General features: G+C 54.2%; 1 protein-coding gene across 1 annotated transcript in view; it reads right to left on the bottom strand.

Annotated features, from left to right (window-relative positions):
- CAMK2G (calcium/calmodulin-dependent protein kinase II gamma) overlaps window positions 1-19,441 on the bottom strand; it is a 68,932-nt gene that overhangs the window by 36,714 nt on the left and 12,777 nt on the right. The window contains exons 2-3 of the mRNA XM_012663224.1: window positions 18,114-18,308; window positions 7,144-7,203 (exon numbers count right to left, since the gene is read on the bottom strand). Coding sequence (XP_012518678.1) covers window positions 7,144-7,203; window positions 18,114-18,308 — 255 coding nt within the window. The remainder of the gene's footprint in view (window positions 1-7,143; window positions 7,204-18,113; window positions 18,309-19,441) is intronic.

The following is a 19,441-nucleotide window of genomic DNA, read 5'->3' as shown; positions in this document are numbered from 1 at the left end:
ACGAGGGTGTGGCGCAGAGTGAGAAGCACCTAGTGATGCCGACAGCAGGGCGGAGAGCTGAGGACTCTTTCAGAGAGTAAACGGGGAGGGGCGGGGGAGAAAGCGGAAAGGCCGAGCAGAGCACGTGGCGCGGGCAATGGTGGTGGGCCCAGAAGCCACGTGCACTTTCAGGCAACCACAAGAACAGCCACTTATTAAGTGCTTACTATGTGCCAGGCCTGTGTATGACTCTGGGCATACACTGCTGATTCCACAAGCATTTATTGAGCACCTACTGTGTGCCAGATCCTGTGCTACGAGGTAGGATTCAGGAAGGACAGACACAGTACCTGCCTCTGAGTTTACTACTCCTTTCGACCACCCTGAGATGCATGTTGTTCTCAATGTGCAGACGAAAACACCGGGGGCTCAGGGATATAAAGTCTCTTGCCCAAGGCCACAAGTGCTTCTAAGTGGTGGGTCACGATGTGAACCCAGTGCTCTGTGACTCCAAAGACTGGTCTACACCACCGCTTCCCATAGAAACATGGGGGCAGCCCACACATCCAGGAGCCTGCAAGAAAGATTGCTCCCAAGTGTCCCTACAACAGCGCTGAAGACAGGTCCGGGAGGGCACCGCCCGGAGATAACTAGGGCAATTCACAACCGTGAGAAAAGGCTGGCCAGCAGAAGCCCTTTCCACTCCCCGCCTCCAACGCTCTTGGGCAAAAAACCAACCTAATGTCTTCTGAGGTCTCCTCTTCAAGCTTGTGCCCACAAAGCCACCTCTGGGTGAAATGCCAACCCCTGAGCATCGCTCTAATGCAGGCGCGACTCTGCTTTGGCTGCCTGTCCCCTGTCTCTCCCCTCACCTGAACTCTCTTGCTGGGGAACCTCTGTTCCAAAGGGCTCCCTCCGACTGACCTTTGCTCCAATCCTTGGCAGTTACGGGAGCACCTCATGGAGCACTTCAGGAATGGCCTGACACCAAACCAACTGGTGAAGTGCGTCGCCGTGTCTCTTCCTTGGCAGGCCCCGCTGCTTCCATTTCCAGCGTCGGGGCATTTCCTCGGTGCTTCCACACATCCTCTCCGCCCCCCTCCCCACCAAAGCAAGATGGTCAGAAGGCAAAATGCACAACCCAGACTGCCCCACCTGGAGGCCCTGAACCATCACGACAGGCCCCTGGTTCTTCTCACTCCAACAAGGACTCAGGCCTGCCATGTCACAGTGCTACCTTATTGGATCCGATCTGGTTACTCGACACCCAAATCCCACCCCAATCTGTATTTCTGTGACCAGGATCAAAGGCAGGTGATACTTCTAACGTGCCTCCTCCTCAAACTTTCTCTCCTGTATTTGGGCAAACAAGCTGCCACTTCCCTAGACCTGCAGACGACAGAGGAGGGATTTAGGACAGATGGAAGGTGCCAGAGCCAGACTCTGCTTCCCTCCCACCCACCTAACCTGGGCACGCTCAGTCACGTCCCCCCAAGTCCTCGCTGCGTCTCTGGTGTCAGTCAGAGCCACACACTGAGTCTTACTGCAGCTGCTGCTCCCTCACTTCCAAAAGGACTTTCCATTTAATTAAAAATTTGCTATTAAAAAGCATTAAAGTGTGTAATACAAATAATCCCCTGGAAATTAGCTGTCCCAGAAGCTAACGACCAGCTTCATTAGGGAGGTAACTAACAGCAGCAGGATGGTGAGCTCACGGGACAGCAGGTAGGATGCTAACAACCGCTCCCGGGGGAGTCGCGCTGCTCTGGGCCCTGCCCAGGCCTGGCTTTGAGCCCTGCCTGACCCAGACCCCTGCCCCATGCCCTCCCCAGCCCAGCCCAGCAGGGCCGAGAACAGAGCAAAAGGCACAGGCACCCATGCCTCTGCCCAGACATGGAGTCACTGGCATCTGCCCTTCTCCAGGAAGGCCACACACAGAGCCCAGGTGGGAGGAAGCTGGGGAGGGGAATTAGGAGAGAGGAGCAGCAAAGGAACACTAATCCTCCAGGGCCACCCAGCCGAGAGAACAGCTTTGATGTGAGCCCCAGAGCATGGCACCTGCCAAGACGGGGGGGAGGGGGGCCCTCATATCTGAGTAAGACTGCACTCATCTTTTTTTAATTCGTAAAGAAATTAACAGGAACTGAGGACAAGAGGAGAAACGACTGCATCATCCTAAATACCCAACTAGCAGATTCTTGATAATGATTGAAATGATAACAACTAACACTTAGCTGAGCTCTTCCTACACGCCAGGCACTGTTCCATGTGCTGTACACGCATTATTTTACTGAACCCTTGCATGAACTCTGTAGGGTAGCTACTTATACATGCCCATTGGACAGGAGAGGAAACTGAGGCTCTAAAAGAAACCTGCCCAAAATCATACTATGTGCACAATCAGGACTTGAAACCAAGACAAACTGACATCAAGATTCCCGTATTGCAGAATCGCTAGGGAGTCGCTTTCTCCAAACTCTTAGGCAAAAGAGCTCCAACCTGTCCCCACCACCCCTGGCAATTCTGACTGGCTTTACAACGCCCGTCAGGCACCTACCCTGAAGAGGCGAGGCTGTGTGTGCCATGGAAACAGCTGGGAAGAAAAGGAGCCGGCCCTGCTGCCCTGAGCTTCCAGGCAAGGGGAAGACAGACTTTAAACCAGCAATTACACAAATACGTAACTAAGCACAATGGTGTTGAGCGCTGTGGGGCAGAAGCAAAGGATAGTATGGATGCGTGGAATAAAATCATCTGACACTGAGCCCATTCCAAGGTAGTGACAGGGCGTGATGGCCAAGGAGGGCTGGACCAAGTCTGTGGACGAGAAGATCCGGGAAAAGGACGACAAAGCATTCGCTACATTTCAGCCACAAACCTAATCACTGTTCTTTAAAGCTGTGGAAGACAGGACGGCCCAAACACCTAAATATCTTTACTTGATATTTCGTACCTTCAAGGACTGAGACAGCCACAACCCAAATGTTGTGTCTATTTCCAATGCTTTAAAAACCACCCAACAATATGCCACATTTTAACAAATCTTTCTCAAAAAAGCACTGAAAAACTGTGTTAAAAATGTCTACAGCAATAAAAGAGTGGGAAGGAGGTCCCGTTGCTCTGGGGGCTTGTGGGGGACTCAGCCGGCCGCCCAGGAGCTGGTGGTAGCAGGATTCCCCCCTACCCACCCACCCCCAGCAGGGATTTAGAAGCGGCTCAGTCATGATTCAGTGTTTCCTTCTCTTTCTTTGTAACTATTTTTGCTACACTTACTGTTAGCTGAACCGGCCCTGGGCCCAAGGTAAATGGCAGCCTGGCTTGGATACTTTGCAAACAGAGTTGGGGCTGGGGATGGAGGAGCGAGCCCTTCTGGGAGCTGGGACCTCCGTTTCCGTTCTCGTCGTCTCGGCATCCTAGCCTCTTTTACTCCTGACTGTCTCGTAACAACGAAGGGGCTCAGGTGGACAAAGCAGACTGGTTAAATAACTCGCTGGAGGTCACAGTCACTAACTAGCAAATCCCAGATTCAAACCCCAAATCTGGATGTGACTCCAAAGCCACAAACCTTTGGCTTCTCCAAGTATGGACCGCAGGCCAGCAGCCAGAGCGTCACCTGGAGACGTCGGACATGCAGAATCTCAGGTCCCACCCCAGACTTACCGAGTCAGAATCTGAATTTTAACACGATCCCTGGGTGAGTCACAAGCACATAAAAGTTTCAGAAGTGCTGCTCTAAACCACAAGGCCAGACTGTGATAGAAACTGCTGGGGCCGCTCAGCACGGAGGAAGACAGAGCCTATTCATTAGAGCAACGTGGAGCGGAGCGGGCAGATCACAGGTAGCCGGCACTTCATTCAGCCCCGACTGGCACGAGCAGTCTGCTCTCCGCTCCCCGCTGCTGGCCACTCTCCCAGGGCTGTTTTGAGTTCAGCACTATGTCTCACACCCAACAGGCACTTTGTTGTGTTTGTTTGTTTGTTTTTAATTAATAAACTTTGTTTTTGGAGCAGTTATAGGTTCCCAGTAAAATGGAGCAGAAAGTACAGGGAGTTCCCAAATACCCCAGGTCCTCACACGCACAGCCTCCCCTAGCAACAGCCCGCACCAGGGTGGTGCATTCGCTACAGTCGACGAACCTACGCTGACACATCATTATCACCAAAGTCCACGGTTTACATCAGGGTTCACTCTTCCAACAGGCTTTTAACTCCTGGGACAGAATATCTATTAGGGAAAAAACGGAGGATGCCTGGCCCCTCGCACCAAATTCCCCCATCTGAACCCACGTGCCACTGAGTCTGCCGGCAGCCGGAGCTGACCTGCGCTCTTCGCTCTCTGCTCCCTCAACTGCGCACCGTTCGCGCGCTGCTCTGCTTGTCTCCCTTTCAAGAGGCCAGAGCCGAAAGGGTCACAGTTCTGAAGGATGGAGCAATGGAGAGAGGAGAGGAATAGTGAATTAAGGGGCACAAAACTGCCTCCTCCCCTGCCACAAGCCAGGGCCAGATCCATGGCAACCCCTGCCTCTTGGACCTGAGCTCGGCCACATCTCCAGGAGTCCTGGTTCTCACTGGATGCCAGAGCTCCCAGGACACAGTCCTGACTCTCTTGCCCTTCTGCCTGCCCTTGACCCCAGAATAGGTCCTCAGACCAACATCGCTCAGGACCTGGGAGCAGTCATGAAACGAAAGCACAGGTCTAGGCAATCAGATGCCAACCAAGTGACCATGCCACGCCTGGCCTTTCCTGGGTCTCGCTGCCTTCCTAACAGAGCAGATGGCTGGACAGACAGTGCCCCTGGCTGTCTCTATTCTGAGCTGGGGGCAGGGCCAAAAGGAAAGGGTTACCAAACCAGGTCAAGTCTAAGAGGTCAAAAAGTATAGTTCTAGAAATACATAAAAAGGACCGGGCGCGATGGTTTACGTCTGTAATCCTAGCACTCTGGGAGGCCGAGGTGGGAGGATTGCTTGAGCTCAGGAGTTTGAGACCAGCCTGAGCAAGAGTGAGACTTCGTCTCTACTAAAAATAGAAAAAGTAGTCAGGCGTCGTGGTGCGCACCTGTGGTCCCAGCTACTCAGGAGGCTGAGGCAGGAGGATCGCTTCAGCCCAGGAGTTTGAGGTTGCAGTGAGCTATGATGATGCCACTGCACTCTACCCAGGGTGACAGAGAGAGACTCTGTCTCAAAAAGAAAAAAGGAAAAAAAAAAATACATAAAAAGAAGGCTAGGACTTTCTTCAGCCAGAATCCCATTTTTGTCCTTCCTGTTTGCTTCTCAGTTGTCTTCATTATACCCTGACCCTTCTGTGGTCAACCACGCCTGTGTCGCAGGTGATGCAGACGTGGTTCTGCCTCCTGCATTATCAGCCCCTCCCCCTTGCTCTCCTGCCTACGTGAGGACAACTTATCATTGCTGAACGAGTTGGTCACAAGGGGCATGAAGGAAAGGAAGTTACTGCTCGGACCCTGAGACCTAGGACTGGAACACCAAAATGCTTCTGCGCCTCTGAGCGGCTTTAGTCACTCAAGTGCTTTTTCTTCCTGTTCTGGAACTTCCAAGTCAGAGGATACAGGCTCGCAAGGCCTGCAGGGCCAGGTAGGCAATGCAGATGTGAGATAACAGGGAGTGGCGAGGACAGTGGCCAGTGGGCCGAGGGAGCGGCCACCACTGAGCCGCAGCAACTCTGGCCATGAGCCCAGCCTTCTGATTTGAAAGACGGGGAACTAGATTTTTTTCTAAAATGTGAAATCTCGTTTTTAAATATTGGCAAATAATAAAAATATTTTTAGACCACTGAGCCAGCCAAGCAAAACATGCCTGAATTTGTGACTGCTGTTCTAGGTGTTTCTGCCTGTTTGCCCTCCCCTACCCGAGGCAACACGTGGGTTCCCACTGTGTTGTTTTCAGGTGAAGGTCTAACCTCAGAGACCACCCAGGAGCTCCAGCAGTTCTGAGGCCGGGACCTGCCAGCTGAGAGGTGCTGGCTCGTGGAACACACTGCACCAGGCAGAGCCGATCACTGGAAATGCCAATCTGCTTCGGGTATAATCCCAGCTGCCGACTGCCATCTATAAAGCCCTGCGTGGCTGTCATTCTGGTTACCTCAGAACTGCTCCTCTCCCCGTGGGCTGGGGTATGACCTCAGCTCTTCCACGCAAGAGCTCACAGGGAGGGTTCTAGCCTGAGGTCTGGGAAGCCAGAGGCGGGGTAGCTCTGGAGGAAGCATCAAGCTTCGGCAAGTCGCCTCACAGCCCTGGCCGCCAAGAGAGCAGAGCAGGCGGCCTCCAGGGCACTGTGGGAGCCCCGATATTTAGGCCATGCCTGAGGAGCACAGAATACGTGTTGTCTTTTGTGATGACTCAGGGCTCTCAGAGAAAACCTAGGAGATGCTCCCTGCTCTGTCTCAAGTCAACCCTGGGGTTTCTGCTCAGACACTGCAGCCAGCCCAGTTTCTGTCCCTTCTGCAAGGAGCCCCAAATCGGGGCCAACGCTTTTGGCAAAGACTGTTTCAGCTGAACAATGTAAAACTGAGCTGGAGTGGGTTGTGGCAGGCAAACCTCCTCAGGGTTTAGAACAACCAACAATGTGCCCTTGTCCCCCCAGTCAGAGTAGGAGAGGGAGAAATCCTCTTAATTTTTTCTCCTTCCCCATCTGAGCAGCTCCTGCCATCCTTACTCCAGGGAAGCCAGGCGGGTGGGCAGCAAACAGAAATAAAAACGGTAGCACCATGGAAACCCCCAGAGTGTGCAGGACACTGCGGCAGGAACAAAACTCTTTCAGGTCCAGAAACACAATCCCGACCCTTTCATGAGGGTGGTGGATGGCCCCTGGTGAGGGACGCTGGCAGGCTAGTAGCCCGGAACCTCACACGCTGAGAACCCTGGATCTCAGCCCAAAGACAGAAGGAGAAAGGGAAGAAAGAGAGTCTGAAACCTGATTCTGGTGCCACACACCCCGGCCCTGAGATGCCACCACATCCATGGAGATACTCAGGGCTCTCGACTAGGATGCCCCGCAATTCGGAGACGGAGCTGCTGCCCTGCTCGGGCAAACACAGACACCAGATGAAGGCCCATGGACAGAGACGATCCCACACACAAAAGCAGTAGATCTCTGTCCTCACCATCTTCCACAAAATACCCTCAAAATGCTCCGAGCAGGGGCACTCACCAATGTTTGGATGTTTCAGAAGTCGACATATCCGGGCCTCACGTTCTAGTTTCTGGTGATCTAAAAGCAGAAGAGAGAAAACAAAGCCATCAACCACCTATTCTACTTGTAGTCACCTGGCGATTCATGTTCCTTCAGTTCGTAGGCACCAGCTGTGCACTTCTGCTGACTTGCTGACTTAATGCGGCAAGTCACGGCGATTCCGGAGACAGTCACCGTGACCACCTTTTCCAGATGAGGAAACGACTTGAGAGGTTAAACGCTCCGAGCCAGTGAGTAGCGGAGCTGGGATTTGAATCCAGGTCTTCACCTAACACTCTGGTGCTCTTTCTACTACAACAGGGATTTCACTGGGCCAAGGTGTCCGGAATCTCTTTCTTGTTAGAAATACTAATAATAGCTAAGTTGTATCAGGCACCTAACATCTACGTGACACTGCGCTGGGAGTTTTGCATATATTCTCTGTGTAGTCCTCACGGTAACCCTGAAACATAACGATGCTGGCAATAAAAATGTTGCTGATCAAGACAATGATGATTTAAAATAATAATAGCAGCCAACATTTATTGAGAGCTTATTTCTACACCAGGCAGATACCTAGCTTTTAATTTATCCTCATAACACTCTAGGAGGCACTACTATGATGCCCATAATGCAGAAAGAGAAACAGGACACAAATCCTGCTTGTCCCCAGGATCCTCTTGGCCGCCCATGGCTGTAAGCTCTGACCTCTTCACACTCAGGCTCGGGGCTTACTCTGTTTTGGTGAAATGACCAGAATCCATGAGTCCCCAGATCCAAGTGAGCTGCATGGGCCAAGTCCTGTTTCTGTGGAACAGGAAGGCAGAGCTCCAGGAAGCGGAAAGAGAGGACGCCACTCAAAGCAGGGAGGCCCAGGACCCCTTCCCATGCTCTCTCCCCATCTCTGCCTGCTGGAATCCTGCCAAAGCCTCCTCTCGGTAGACTGTGCCTCTCCCTGCTGTGACCGTCTCCCCACCAATCTCCACTGCACTTCTCGTGATTCTCACATCATATATTACATCAGTTATCTTTCGGTCACGAGCTCCTCAAAGGAGGGGACCTTTCTGAGCAGTGCTTATCTTAGAGTTCCTTCCAAAAACAGGGCTTACTAAGTGTTTATCAATAACAACTGGAGTGGTAGCAACTATCACTTACTAAGCATTTACTACACGCTGGGTAGAGGCATGGATCGTCATATTTTATCCCCATAGAAACTCTGTGAAACAGGGATCTGATTAGCTCTGTTGCATTACAAATGAGGAAACTGAGGTTTAAAAAGATAAAGTAACCTGCCCAAGGTAACACAGACAGGCAGTGGATGCAGATGGTCTGAGCCTAGAGCCCTCTTTCTCCACCACTATGCTATGATGAGCAGATAAAGAAAAGGGAGAGCATCAAGTAAAGACTCCAGGCTCTGGAGGGCAGGGTCCAGTTCACCCTGACTGCTCCAGGCCCGGCAGATAGCCTCACATCCACACCTGCCAAGCAATTCCTGTCTCCCTTGGTAGAGGTTTCTCCCCACTCTGCCTCTACCCTAACTAGCAAAAAACCTCTATAAAGCCTCCCATGACCCTCACAGTGATCCCATCAGGTGGGTGCTATGACTGTCCCCATTTTACAGATGATGAAACTGAGGCCCAGAGAGGTTAAGTAACTTGCCTGAGATCCCACAACAAGAAAAGGATAGAACTGGGATTCGAACCCAAGATGTCAGTTTGAGATAATGTAGATTATAAACTAGAAAAAAATTCATATTTATTGTTTCACCAATCGACCCTAGCTTTGTCCTAAACTTTTCCTCCAGCAATAGCTCTGCTTTGTGGAAGGAGGTGGGGACAGGCAGAGATTAGTTCCTGCTGCCCAGTTAATCCATCCCAGCTGCCCAAAGATCTGGGTCAGACCCTCCTTCCTGTCCTTGGGTTCGGCATGACCACTGACCACGATGCAGCCAAGAGAATCCCAAGTAACCCCCAACTCCCACATCGCCCAGTATCCCCTGGTCCCAGGCACAGGGATGTGGCCAGCAATCGCCAGAAGCTGGTGACTCGAGGAAGCAGCGATACTTGGTGACTGGGGGGCTTCTTCGAGATCTGGATGGATGTTAGCGTGACCCTACTTCCTCCCCCACCAGCCCCTGGACTTGAGATGGAGGTGCCGAGCTAGCCAGCCCCAAAGCGACAGACCCACAGGCCCTCTCCAGCCACTCACCTCGCCCGCCTCCAACCCACAACTCGTGGGCTTGGTTGCCCGGGCAGGTGTGGGAGAACAGCATCTTGCAATGCGGAGGTGGCAGCTGAGGGGAAGGCCCAGAAGATTAATGTTTATCTCCTCCCTTAAGTCTCTTACTGGCTAATGGTTACAGTCCCACAACAGCAACAGCACTAAAAATAAGGACGCTCCGGCTTTACCAGTGACTCAGAGTGGCGAGAGGAGAGACAGACGCAGGCTCCCGGCTCCTCGAAGGAGTTGCCCAGGATCCAGAGGGTCCTTGTCAGACTCTTAGTTCAACCCTAACTCCAAGGAGCTGAGCCCTGTGTTCCAGAAAAGGCCCATGTCTTCTCTTTTCCCCAGGGCTGTCCCTTCGTCCTCGCTCTGATTCTATGCCACGGAGTACAGCAACTAACATGTCCTTTACGGAGTCGGATAGCCCTGGATTGAGTCCAGCATGGCCACGTCTGGTGAGTTATTAAACCCATCTGAGCCTCATTCATTCCTTGAAAAAATATTGAAGCACCATTCTAGATGCTGGGAGACAGTGGTGAACAAAACAGACAAAATTCCCTGCCCTCGTGGAGCTGACATTCTAAGTGGGCTGGGTGTGGGGGAGGGACGGACAGTAAGAAAACTCAATGGCATGTGAGCTGTCATGCAGGTGCTACGTAGAAAAATAAAGCAGGGAAGGGACAGAGTGTAAGTTAAATAGGGTGGTCAGGGAAAGCCTCAGTGAGGAGGTGACATTTGATTGGGATCCAAGGGAGGTGAGAGGGTGAGCCGGGCACATTTCATTGGAAAGAGTTTCCTCACTTCTAAAATGGAGACAGCGGCATCTGAGGTTGAAATGAGGTAATATGGGGAAAGTACTTAGCATAGGGCCTGGCACATAGTAAGAGCCTCCTTCCCAAGGGCCCAGTGATAAGGCGGACAAGGTCTCCTGGGCCGGGCTTGTGGTCACAGCTACCACCAGAGACACTAAGAGTGGGACCCACTCTCCCCTCAGCCTGGGCAGATGCAGGATCCACAGCACAGCAACTGAGCCTCCAACCTGGCCTTCCGGCTTCTCCCTGGGGGTGGGGCCCGCCATGTCTACAGTCTGCAGGTGAAGGTTAGCGACAGCGGGAAGCACCGCTGCCCACGGGATCTCGATCCCTCCTCTTCCTCGCTGGCCGTGGCGCCCTGCCATCCAGAAGCTCTGCTCAATGAGCCCAGCAGTTTCTGCCTACCACGCTTTCCCTCCTCCTGCCTCCACCCCAGCCTCTCCAGCTGTTGTCTCCTGTCTCTTTCCCCCACACTTCCTGTCCTGTAGTCACCTCCAGGGCTGGTCCATGGCTGGGAAGAAGCTGAGCGCTCCACCCCAGCAGCGGTATTTCAGGAACAAGCAATGGTGCGTCGAGTGCCTTTCCTGACTGCAAGGGCATCCCTGCTGAACGAAGCATCCCCAACTCCGAAGGGGTCGAGGCCACTGAACCAGCTTGGTCCACAGTGGCAGGAATAGGCCCTGGCTCAGCATCCCAAAGTGACAACACACCAGCTGACCTTCTTGCCACAAAGGTGGCCTCCTTCTTTGAGACACCCCTCCTTCCAGTACCACTACAGGAGCAGCGGGGACGTCCTGGAGGCTGACCCTGCTCCCACCCACCTTTCTACCAGGCTGGTCCCCGCCCCCTCCACAGCCCAGCCCCCTCTTCCTGTTTGACAACAGCCACTTCCCGCTTTTGCACAGGGCCACTTCCTGCCCGCCTGTGTGCTACTGCTATGGAGAGACCCACCCCAGCCGGCCTTCAGCCCAGCTCCAACCACAGCCCTCTGCAGGTTTTTCCCCTCAAGAGCAGAGGTGGCCACAGGAGCTGAAAGCAGAAGCGGCCGTTGTCAGGGACCCTCCAGGCCCAGCTTGGGCCCTTCCCCAACAGCCCACCCAGGGCAGAGCCAGGCCCTGGGAAACAAGGATCCTGGAAGCCTTGCCACTCCGCCTTCTCCCACCAAGTGCTTCAGGACTTGGTCCAGGGCGCCTCGAGTTCACAGGAAAGACGGCAAGGAGTGACAAGATGCACCAAGGGAGGCAGAAAAGAGGAAGCAGATAGTGAGGTGACATCATGCATCAAAGGGGTGCACCGGGCCCTAAACCACCTCTCCCCTCCAGCCCGAGGACAGAAGCCCACTCCAGATGCACTTTCCTTCCTTCACAGGATCGGACGCCAGGGAAGGCCGGCCACTGATTCTCCGTGGCCCCGCCACAGGGATGTGCCCACTGATTTAGTGATATTCTTCTAAAAAACCACAAATGCCAGCACTAGCTTCAAATAAGATCCCGCTGCCGCCTAAACATACAACCCTCTGTGTGTGGGAAAGGACACAGAGCCCACCCTGGCTACGAGGACTCTCAAGTTCCTATCTCAAAGACACCCTCAACTTTTCAAAGGGTGTTTCGCAGGTCCGTGCCTGTGACCCCATCACGGATGTGAGAAGCTTCCGGTAGCCCCACTGATTTCGGATGCTATCTGGGGGTGGCCTTAGCTTCCTGCCCTCCCGAGTGTCCCTCGTCTCCTTCCCAAGCAGCAAGAGGCCCCTCCTGCCCCCGTGGGCATCGCCCTGAGGAGCAGAAACAAGGGCAGCACGGGGATTTGGTGTCATAATCCACCTTCCCCAGCTGCTTATAAACAGCCCCAGGCCTTGGGTACTGACCAGTGGGAATCACAAGCCGCAATCCCATTGACTTCGCCCTGACACTGCAGTGCCACATCCCTTCCTCTTCGAATCCCACTCTAAAGGTGCAAAGAATCTCCAATTAAGAGGAAAGTCCATCCGCCACTTAAGAGCACAAGCCATGGCTTCACACCTGTATAGCCGGGGACTGGCTGAGGGCTGTGACTACAGCAGAACAAGGCCTGAAACGTGCCCCTATGAGCCCCTGAGGCCCTGTCCCTTAACCTAGCACCCCCCTTCTCTTCAACCCCAACTCGAACAGTTTTAACCGGGAGACACAAAGACCTGAGCCCCACTTTGGCCTCTGGACCTCGAGACAAGGAAAGCTCTAACTAAGGAGGGAAAGGAGAGAGGTGCCAAGAAGTGCCCCACAGCTCAACCAGCTTTGACGGAGAAAATCCCCACGGGGTCACTAGCAAGCCCCAAGAAGGCAAGGCTCTGCCTCTGGACACTCTGGCCACTCTCAAGGGCCAGAACAGGGTCACAGCCGCCGAGTTTTCTGTGCCCCCGGTAGGGCTCCTGATGCCTGCAGCCTTTGCCCACTGTTTTGGTGACATTTCCTTCATGGTAACCAGCCCCAAGTAAAACATCCCAGGAAGCAGCCCCTAAAAATAGCTCCTCCCAGGGCAGCAGCAAGCAGTGGGGGGAGGGGAAGACAGGGAGGAGAAAAGAGGGGAGCAGATGGGAAGCTGCGGCTGCTGCTGATAGGGCCCAGGAAGTAGAGGTGGTGTTGGGGAGGAGTGGCTGGAAATCTCCCCACCAGAGCGCCCAGAGAGTGGGTTCAGACGAGAGCGGGCCCTCAGCCAGCAGCAAGGAGGGATCTGCTCCACCGCGCTTGGAGCTCCAGGCCTAGACGGAGGGGTGTGGGGCGACACGCCAGGATGCACCACAGGAACGGAGTGCCCAGAACCGGTGTGTCAAAGGGAGGAGCCACAGGCAAGCGAAGGCCTGAGGATGCTGGGTCTGCGCAGACAAAATCACAGGTGTATCCACAGCTCAAAGCCAAAAATAAAACCCCACACACCTCCAGTCAATCCTTTTGTGCCTTGGTTTCCCCACTGGCCCTGGGGCAGATCTGTCTGGCTGTGGGCAGACGACAGAGGGCCTCTGCAGAGAGGCACTCAAGAGGTGCGAAGTGCCCATCTCTTCCTGTCACCACCCTATTGGCACCCATGGGATCCGGCCCTCGTCGGCCTGCCAAGGCTGTTCAGAGTGCAGCAGGCACAGAGGTGGGGGCAGGAGCTGGGCACACCCAGCCTTCCTTTTCCCCATCCCCAGCCAAGAACGGGGTCCGCCACTCACCTTTAGGGTTTCAGTGTAGCTTCTGACAAGGGTATGGTGACCAGGGGCCAGAGCAAGCAGCACGGGGGAGAGCAGAAGCCTCTCCTATGGGATGGGGCCACCTGCCAACCTCTGTCCCCCGCACTCCGCAATGCAGCACCCCAAGTCACTCTGGGAAGGTGGGTGGGAGGGCAGGGTGACAGGCCAGTGTTGTGTGCGTTAAGGCCCACAGCTTGCGTCGTGACTGCATCACGAAAGCGGCCCAGCAGGGGCCTTGGCACAGAGTGGGGACCTCCCTTCCTCAGCTCTTCAGGAGAGGAGTCGGGAGTTCAATCACTCACACGCAGGACGCCCATTTCTCTGTTTACAGAAATCAGCCTGCTTTCCTCAGGAGGAAAGCACGATTTTGCACACAGCCTCCTTAAATGCTTCCTTGAAGCCCAGCGCCCCAGAGCTGCATGGATTTCTCCTCCTTGTTCACCCCCCCCTTCACCCAGACCCTTAACAGGAGAGTCTCACTTGGAGATACCACAGGGGACACAAATGTCATGGGGGCTACTCAGGCCAGCACTAAGGGGGTGGGGACTTTCAGCTGGCACCATCCAGGGGGATCCCATTTCAGTCCCCAGGGCCAGCTGGACCCAGAAAGGGACAGCCTTTATCCTTCTGGTGGCCAACATGCCACAACCCCAGCCACCCAGCCGGCCACAGACTAACACCCCAATCCGGGGGCCCAGAATGAGGCCCCTCATCACAGGACAGCCCATGTGTACAGATGGCCGCAGACCAGCAGAGACACCACCTGGGGAAGGCTGGGCCAAGGTGTGTCTGGCATATTCCAGGGAGCACGGCAAAAGCAACTCTCACTGCTGTTGCTGATTTTAAATGGCATCTTTTAAACACTGGCTCACATACCACCTGTGTGAAATTTTGCCGGAGCATGTATTAAACATAGCGATTCTGGGGCCCCATCCCCAGACCTCCTGAAGCAGAATCTCTGTGAATAAAGCCCAGGAATCTGCATTTTAAGCAATACTCAAGGTGAAACTTACATATATAAAAATTGAAAATCATTGCTTAGAGGATGTCCCAGCAGTGGCCAATGAGGCCACTAATGACCAGGAAGGAGGAATTCTAAGCTACCCTGTCTTCCTGCATCTCCCACCCCACCTTATGCCCCAAGCACAGGTCTTTATCCTCATCTGTCCTCTCTTCCAGCCACCGTATCAGGTCTGCAGGCTGGCTCCCTGGATCAGAAAGGGAGGACCCAAGCCAGCAACAGGGTACAAGGGCTCCAGCAACTTGACTCTGCGTTTCCTGGAAGCCAAAGCCAAAAGGCAACCATGACAGGTTACTCAGTCCTCTGAATCCATTCATGGAACGTGTATGTGGTCCGTACCTATCGGGCACTTTGCTAGGGCCTGCTCACACAGAGATAAAGAAACCAGTGAGGACTCTTACCTCTCCTCCCAGGTCCTCACGAAAGGGAAAGCTTTTGCTTACGTTTAGCTTCAAGAGAAATTTCTTCATATGGGTTATACAGATTAAATAAATAAATATAGCAAGTGCTGTAACAGATTTCATAACACTGTTTCGGGTAGCATCTCTTAGTAAGGCCAAGGGCATTAGCCCAGTATCCATCTTAGTGAAAGCAACTGGCATCCAGATAAATAGTCCAAATACAGAGTTTCTTATGATGCTGATTGTTCCAAGGGTAAATCCTAAAATATGTAGAAGAAAGAAAGGATCATTTGCCCTTCAACTGCAGCGATACGGGGAAATGCTCTGGATATAAGCAAAGAGAGCAGGATATAAAATGTTATGCTCCACGAGGTGAAAATATGTATGCATATGAATAAAGATAAGAAGGGAGTATGAAGATTTAAAAATAAAAAGAGACATAAGGGCTCAGGCTCCTTGGGGGGTGCTCTTAAATCTTAAAATAACGACTTATCATTGCCATCACCTGGCCCACTAGCTCCTGCATCCAAGCCTATTTTAAATGCCTCCTTCGGCCTAGTGGAGCTAAGCTTGGAACCATGGGCTCCCTTAAGAGTCCCAACTCCACTCCTATCGCTGTTCTGAAGCAAATGGAGTGACGTATGTGACTTTCAGTGACTTTATGTAGACAGGCAAGCAGACAAAGACAGTGCTCAACGCACACCCGCATGAACTCCCTACTTTGCAACCCAGCTGCCAACGTGGGCCTCTGAGGCCACAATGACGAGACACAACAGCCCTTCCCATTCGGGTCTGAGCCCCCAGGTGATCTCTCTCCCTGCCTCCTGGGCCACCTCAGCATGGAAGTCAAGGAGAAACAGCTCTGTACTCTTTCTTTCCTTTTGGTTTGCAGCACAGAGAATCACAAACAAGAAAGCAAGCAGGCAGGGAGACCCAGCAAACACAGCAAGCCCCTTCAGACCTTCAGAGATGACCCTGGTGGGCCCTCGCCATTCCCAGACACAGAAATCCAACACCTGCGGAGCCCTAGACAGACAGCGACGAGTGAAACCCAGTCCCAGCTGCTGCACCTTTATAAAATATACAGCGTAAACCGAGAGGCCGCAGGAAGCCACAGCCCTCACTCCCTAACCCCATGGTGGGTACCCCAGCCCAACCCTCTCCAGGCGCCCACATGCCCCATGTCCACCCTCACAGCCCTGCGCCCCCTTGCTCCTTTCACCTCCAAGACAACACTACCCTCCCATTCTCCCACCTCCGAGCAGCACTGGCTGGCACTCACACATTCCTGACCCCTCTGGTTGGCTTCTGTGCCTATCGGCCAGGACCAGGCCTCTGTCCCAAAGTTAACCTGGTACACAGGCCACATAACAGAGCCCAGAATTGGCATAACCACCTCAAGAGAGGGGGAACTGCTGTCTGAAGCATGTAATTTTACACAGGAATCCTCTTCTTAAGGTGAAAAAAAAAATCAAAGAGAAATCAAACCTCATCCAGTTTGGGCAGCCAAGAGAAGATACCAATTGGGAAAGATGGGACAAGGTTAAAAGGAGGTGAGGGAGGGAATGGATGCTATCGCACAGGCCAGGGACGTTCAGGTGAAGGGAAGAAGTGGAAAATGAAAGTCCGAGTCAGGTAGCCCCACAAAGTCGTCACGGCAGCTACCCTCACATCCCAGAATTAGGGATCCCAGCTGTCTCTCCCTCCCTCAGCCCTGGGTTGGAGGACACTGGTGAGATGAGCAAAGAAAAGCATTGCATCATCAGCTGGAGACACCAGACACCAGCCCCATTTCTGATGCACCAGGGCTATGCTGTGTGGGCACAGGGAGGTATCCACCCTCAGACCATCGTCCCTGCCTACGCCTTCCATCCTTGGCCAGAGGACGTGTGCCAGAGAGCCCAGCTCCCATCGTCCCCCCATCCCAGGGGAGGAGAGCATCTGACCATCCACATATCTCTATGGCAACTGTCCTCGGACTCAAGGTACCCAGAGAGAAAGAAAACAAACAAGTCAACTTTACAGCCCATGCACAGGAACAGCAAGAGACGAGGGCTCAGTAGGAGACAGCCAGACAAGCCCTGCTGGTGGGGATGAAGAGAGACTCCCAGCCAGGGGCAGATGCGGCCCTGCCAAACAGGTCCCAGAACTGCCAACATGACAGAAGCCCACTGTCATCTCTGTGGAATTTTATAGCTCCCCTGAGCGCCTGGGACATCTATTACATCTCTTACCCCAGAGATGCCGGCGTCATTATTGGCCAAAGCCCACATCTTCCCCAGGGCATCTGTCTTGGCTCCTAATATATTTACGGTGTCCTGTTGCCCAGCCCTAATTCCTTTTTCTGCGTCTCATAACCTTTGTCCCCTAGTTACACCCTCCAGCCCTCAACAACCCGACCTCCGTACCCACCAGACCTATTCCCAGAGCACCTCACGCGTTACTGGGTCTACACCTATCAGATGAGGTGAGTTTGGCAAGCACCCAATAGGAGGTTCCAAAGTTTACCTTAGAGGTATGAAAGACGGGCCCCGAACCTCCCAGCCTCAGGTACTTGGGAGGACCTCACAAGTGAAGCTCCAAGGCCTGGGCCTTCACGCACCTCACACCCCTAGGCAGTGCAGCTCCTGCCCAGGCCACTGGGATTTCTAGACCATGAGGCATCACCCTCCACCCAGGACAGACTACATCTGCTGCTGCACCACCAACTTTGTAATTTGATCAAAAAAGCAATCAAGTTCATCTGGCAGGATTTGTTCCCGAGAAGCCCTCGCCAGTAGCAGCCTCCCCTGATGTTTACAGATTCCCTTCCCTTGGGAGTCTGTTCTGCCGCCTGGTGGGCAGGGGAGGCTGGCTTTGTCAGAGCTGCTCACTTACTGCATTTCTATCCTATGTCACCACTGGGGCACAGGGACGAGGACAAGCCTGCAGTGGCCACCACTGCCCCAAAGAGAGAGGTTCCAAATGCCCCAAATTAAGAGCTCTCCATTCCATGCCACCCACTACCTACATATCCTCCACCTCCCTAAGGACTGAACTCCCGTGAGCCTTTGCCTTTGAGGACCACTGCGGCTACTACCTATGTCTCTGACTTCATTCTTTTCTACCTGAGCACTTCCAGTTCCCCACGCAACTCCCTGTCTGACTTCAAAGTTCATCCATTCTGAAATTCCAACTCTTCTTCAAGTGCTGAAGCACACAAGCCCCAACTCCTGGGGTATCTTCAGAAGAAGCCATAGCCCCTGGAGGCAACCCCCCAGGAAGAGGCCAAGATGGGGAACACTCACCCCGGGCAGACAACTTCTTGGTATTGATGATTTTTGCTGCATACTCCTGCGTAGAGGTTTTCTTCACACACCTGCGGACCACAGAGAAAGCACCCCTGGAGGGAGAAGGGGAAAAGAACTGGGACACGGAGCAGGGCAGAGTGACACAGACACATTTCAGGTCTGAGGACAGTGATGCTGCTCCCACCACCAGCCCTTTAGTCACACGCACACACCAGCGCAGTGACCACCACCATCCAACACCAAGCAGAAGGATGAGGCCACCGTGTGACACTGAACAGATGTGGGTGGTGTACCGCCCTGCTCCCACCCCCTCACCGAGTCTCCGCAAAGCAACAGCCCCAACCTCAGGCTGTGCATCAGGAGCTGGTGGGCGATGCTTAAAACACACACCTGCTGCATCTCACTGATAGCCCTGCAGTCCTGGCCGAGAGAACCAGGAGAGAGAAGCGACCAGAGAGACCCTGCTCTTCTCTCAGGAGGAATATTTGCGGGTAGGGGAAGGAGTGATTAAAAAGAGGGTATAATCCCCTGAGAGAGAAATCCCCCTCAACCATGCAGGAAAGTGAGGCTCGAACCCCCCCCACGACCAGCTTCATCCCGCCGCATCCCGGCTCAACTGTCAGCAAGGAAAGAGAGAGCACACACAGTCTGACATCCACAGCTCCCCTTCCCCATGATATTTTCCCTTATGTTCCCCCCCCCCCGCCCAAATGGGAGCGGGCACTCTCCGGCTCTGGAAATGTCGAGGGGGCGGGCAGGGCGGGGGCTGCAGTGGCCAGGCTCGGCGCCTCCGGTGGGGGTGGGGGGGCCGGGGCTGCTGCAGCGGCCAGCTCAGTGCGGAGGGGAGGGGGATGCTGCGGCTGCGGCGCGCAGCTCCCGGGACCACTGCAGGGATGGGGGGAGGGGAGAGGACGGGGGTGTCGCAGCACTGCCCAGCACCAGGGCTGGGATCCTGGAAGCGACACTAGCCGGGGGCGGGGCCGGGACCAAACATCCCCCCACACACCCGAGCACCGCAGCGGGGTTGGAGCTGCAGGGCTGGGGAGGGTCCTGAGTGCCAGGCGCGTGGGACCTGGGTTCAGTGTGCAGAGTGATCTCCAGAACAGGGTGGAGAGGGGGCAGCGAGAAAGAGGGGTCGCCGGAGGGTGGGGGCGCCTGAGGGGTGCGGGAGGGGCGGGGCTGGAGGGCGCCCAGGAGCGGTCCGGGGGCTGCAGTGCTAGCGGCAGCGCAGGGTGCAGCAGCCCGGCCAGCTGCTGCAGGGCGCGGAGGGGGCTGCAGGGCAGGGAGCTGGGGGCCGGGGGCCCCGGAGGCGGCGGGCGGGAAAG

Source organism: Propithecus coquereli, unplaced genomic scaffold (genome assembly GCF_000956105.1).
Source record: "Propithecus coquereli isolate 6110/MARCELLA unplaced genomic scaffold, Pcoq_1.0 Scaffold80, whole genome shotgun sequence".
NCBI classification, from domain to species: domain Eukaryota; kingdom Metazoa; phylum Chordata; class Mammalia; order Primates; family Indriidae; genus Propithecus; species Propithecus coquereli.
The sequence above is the reverse complement of the archived record's forward strand: the minus strand, read 5'-3'. Positions and strand labels throughout refer to the sequence as shown.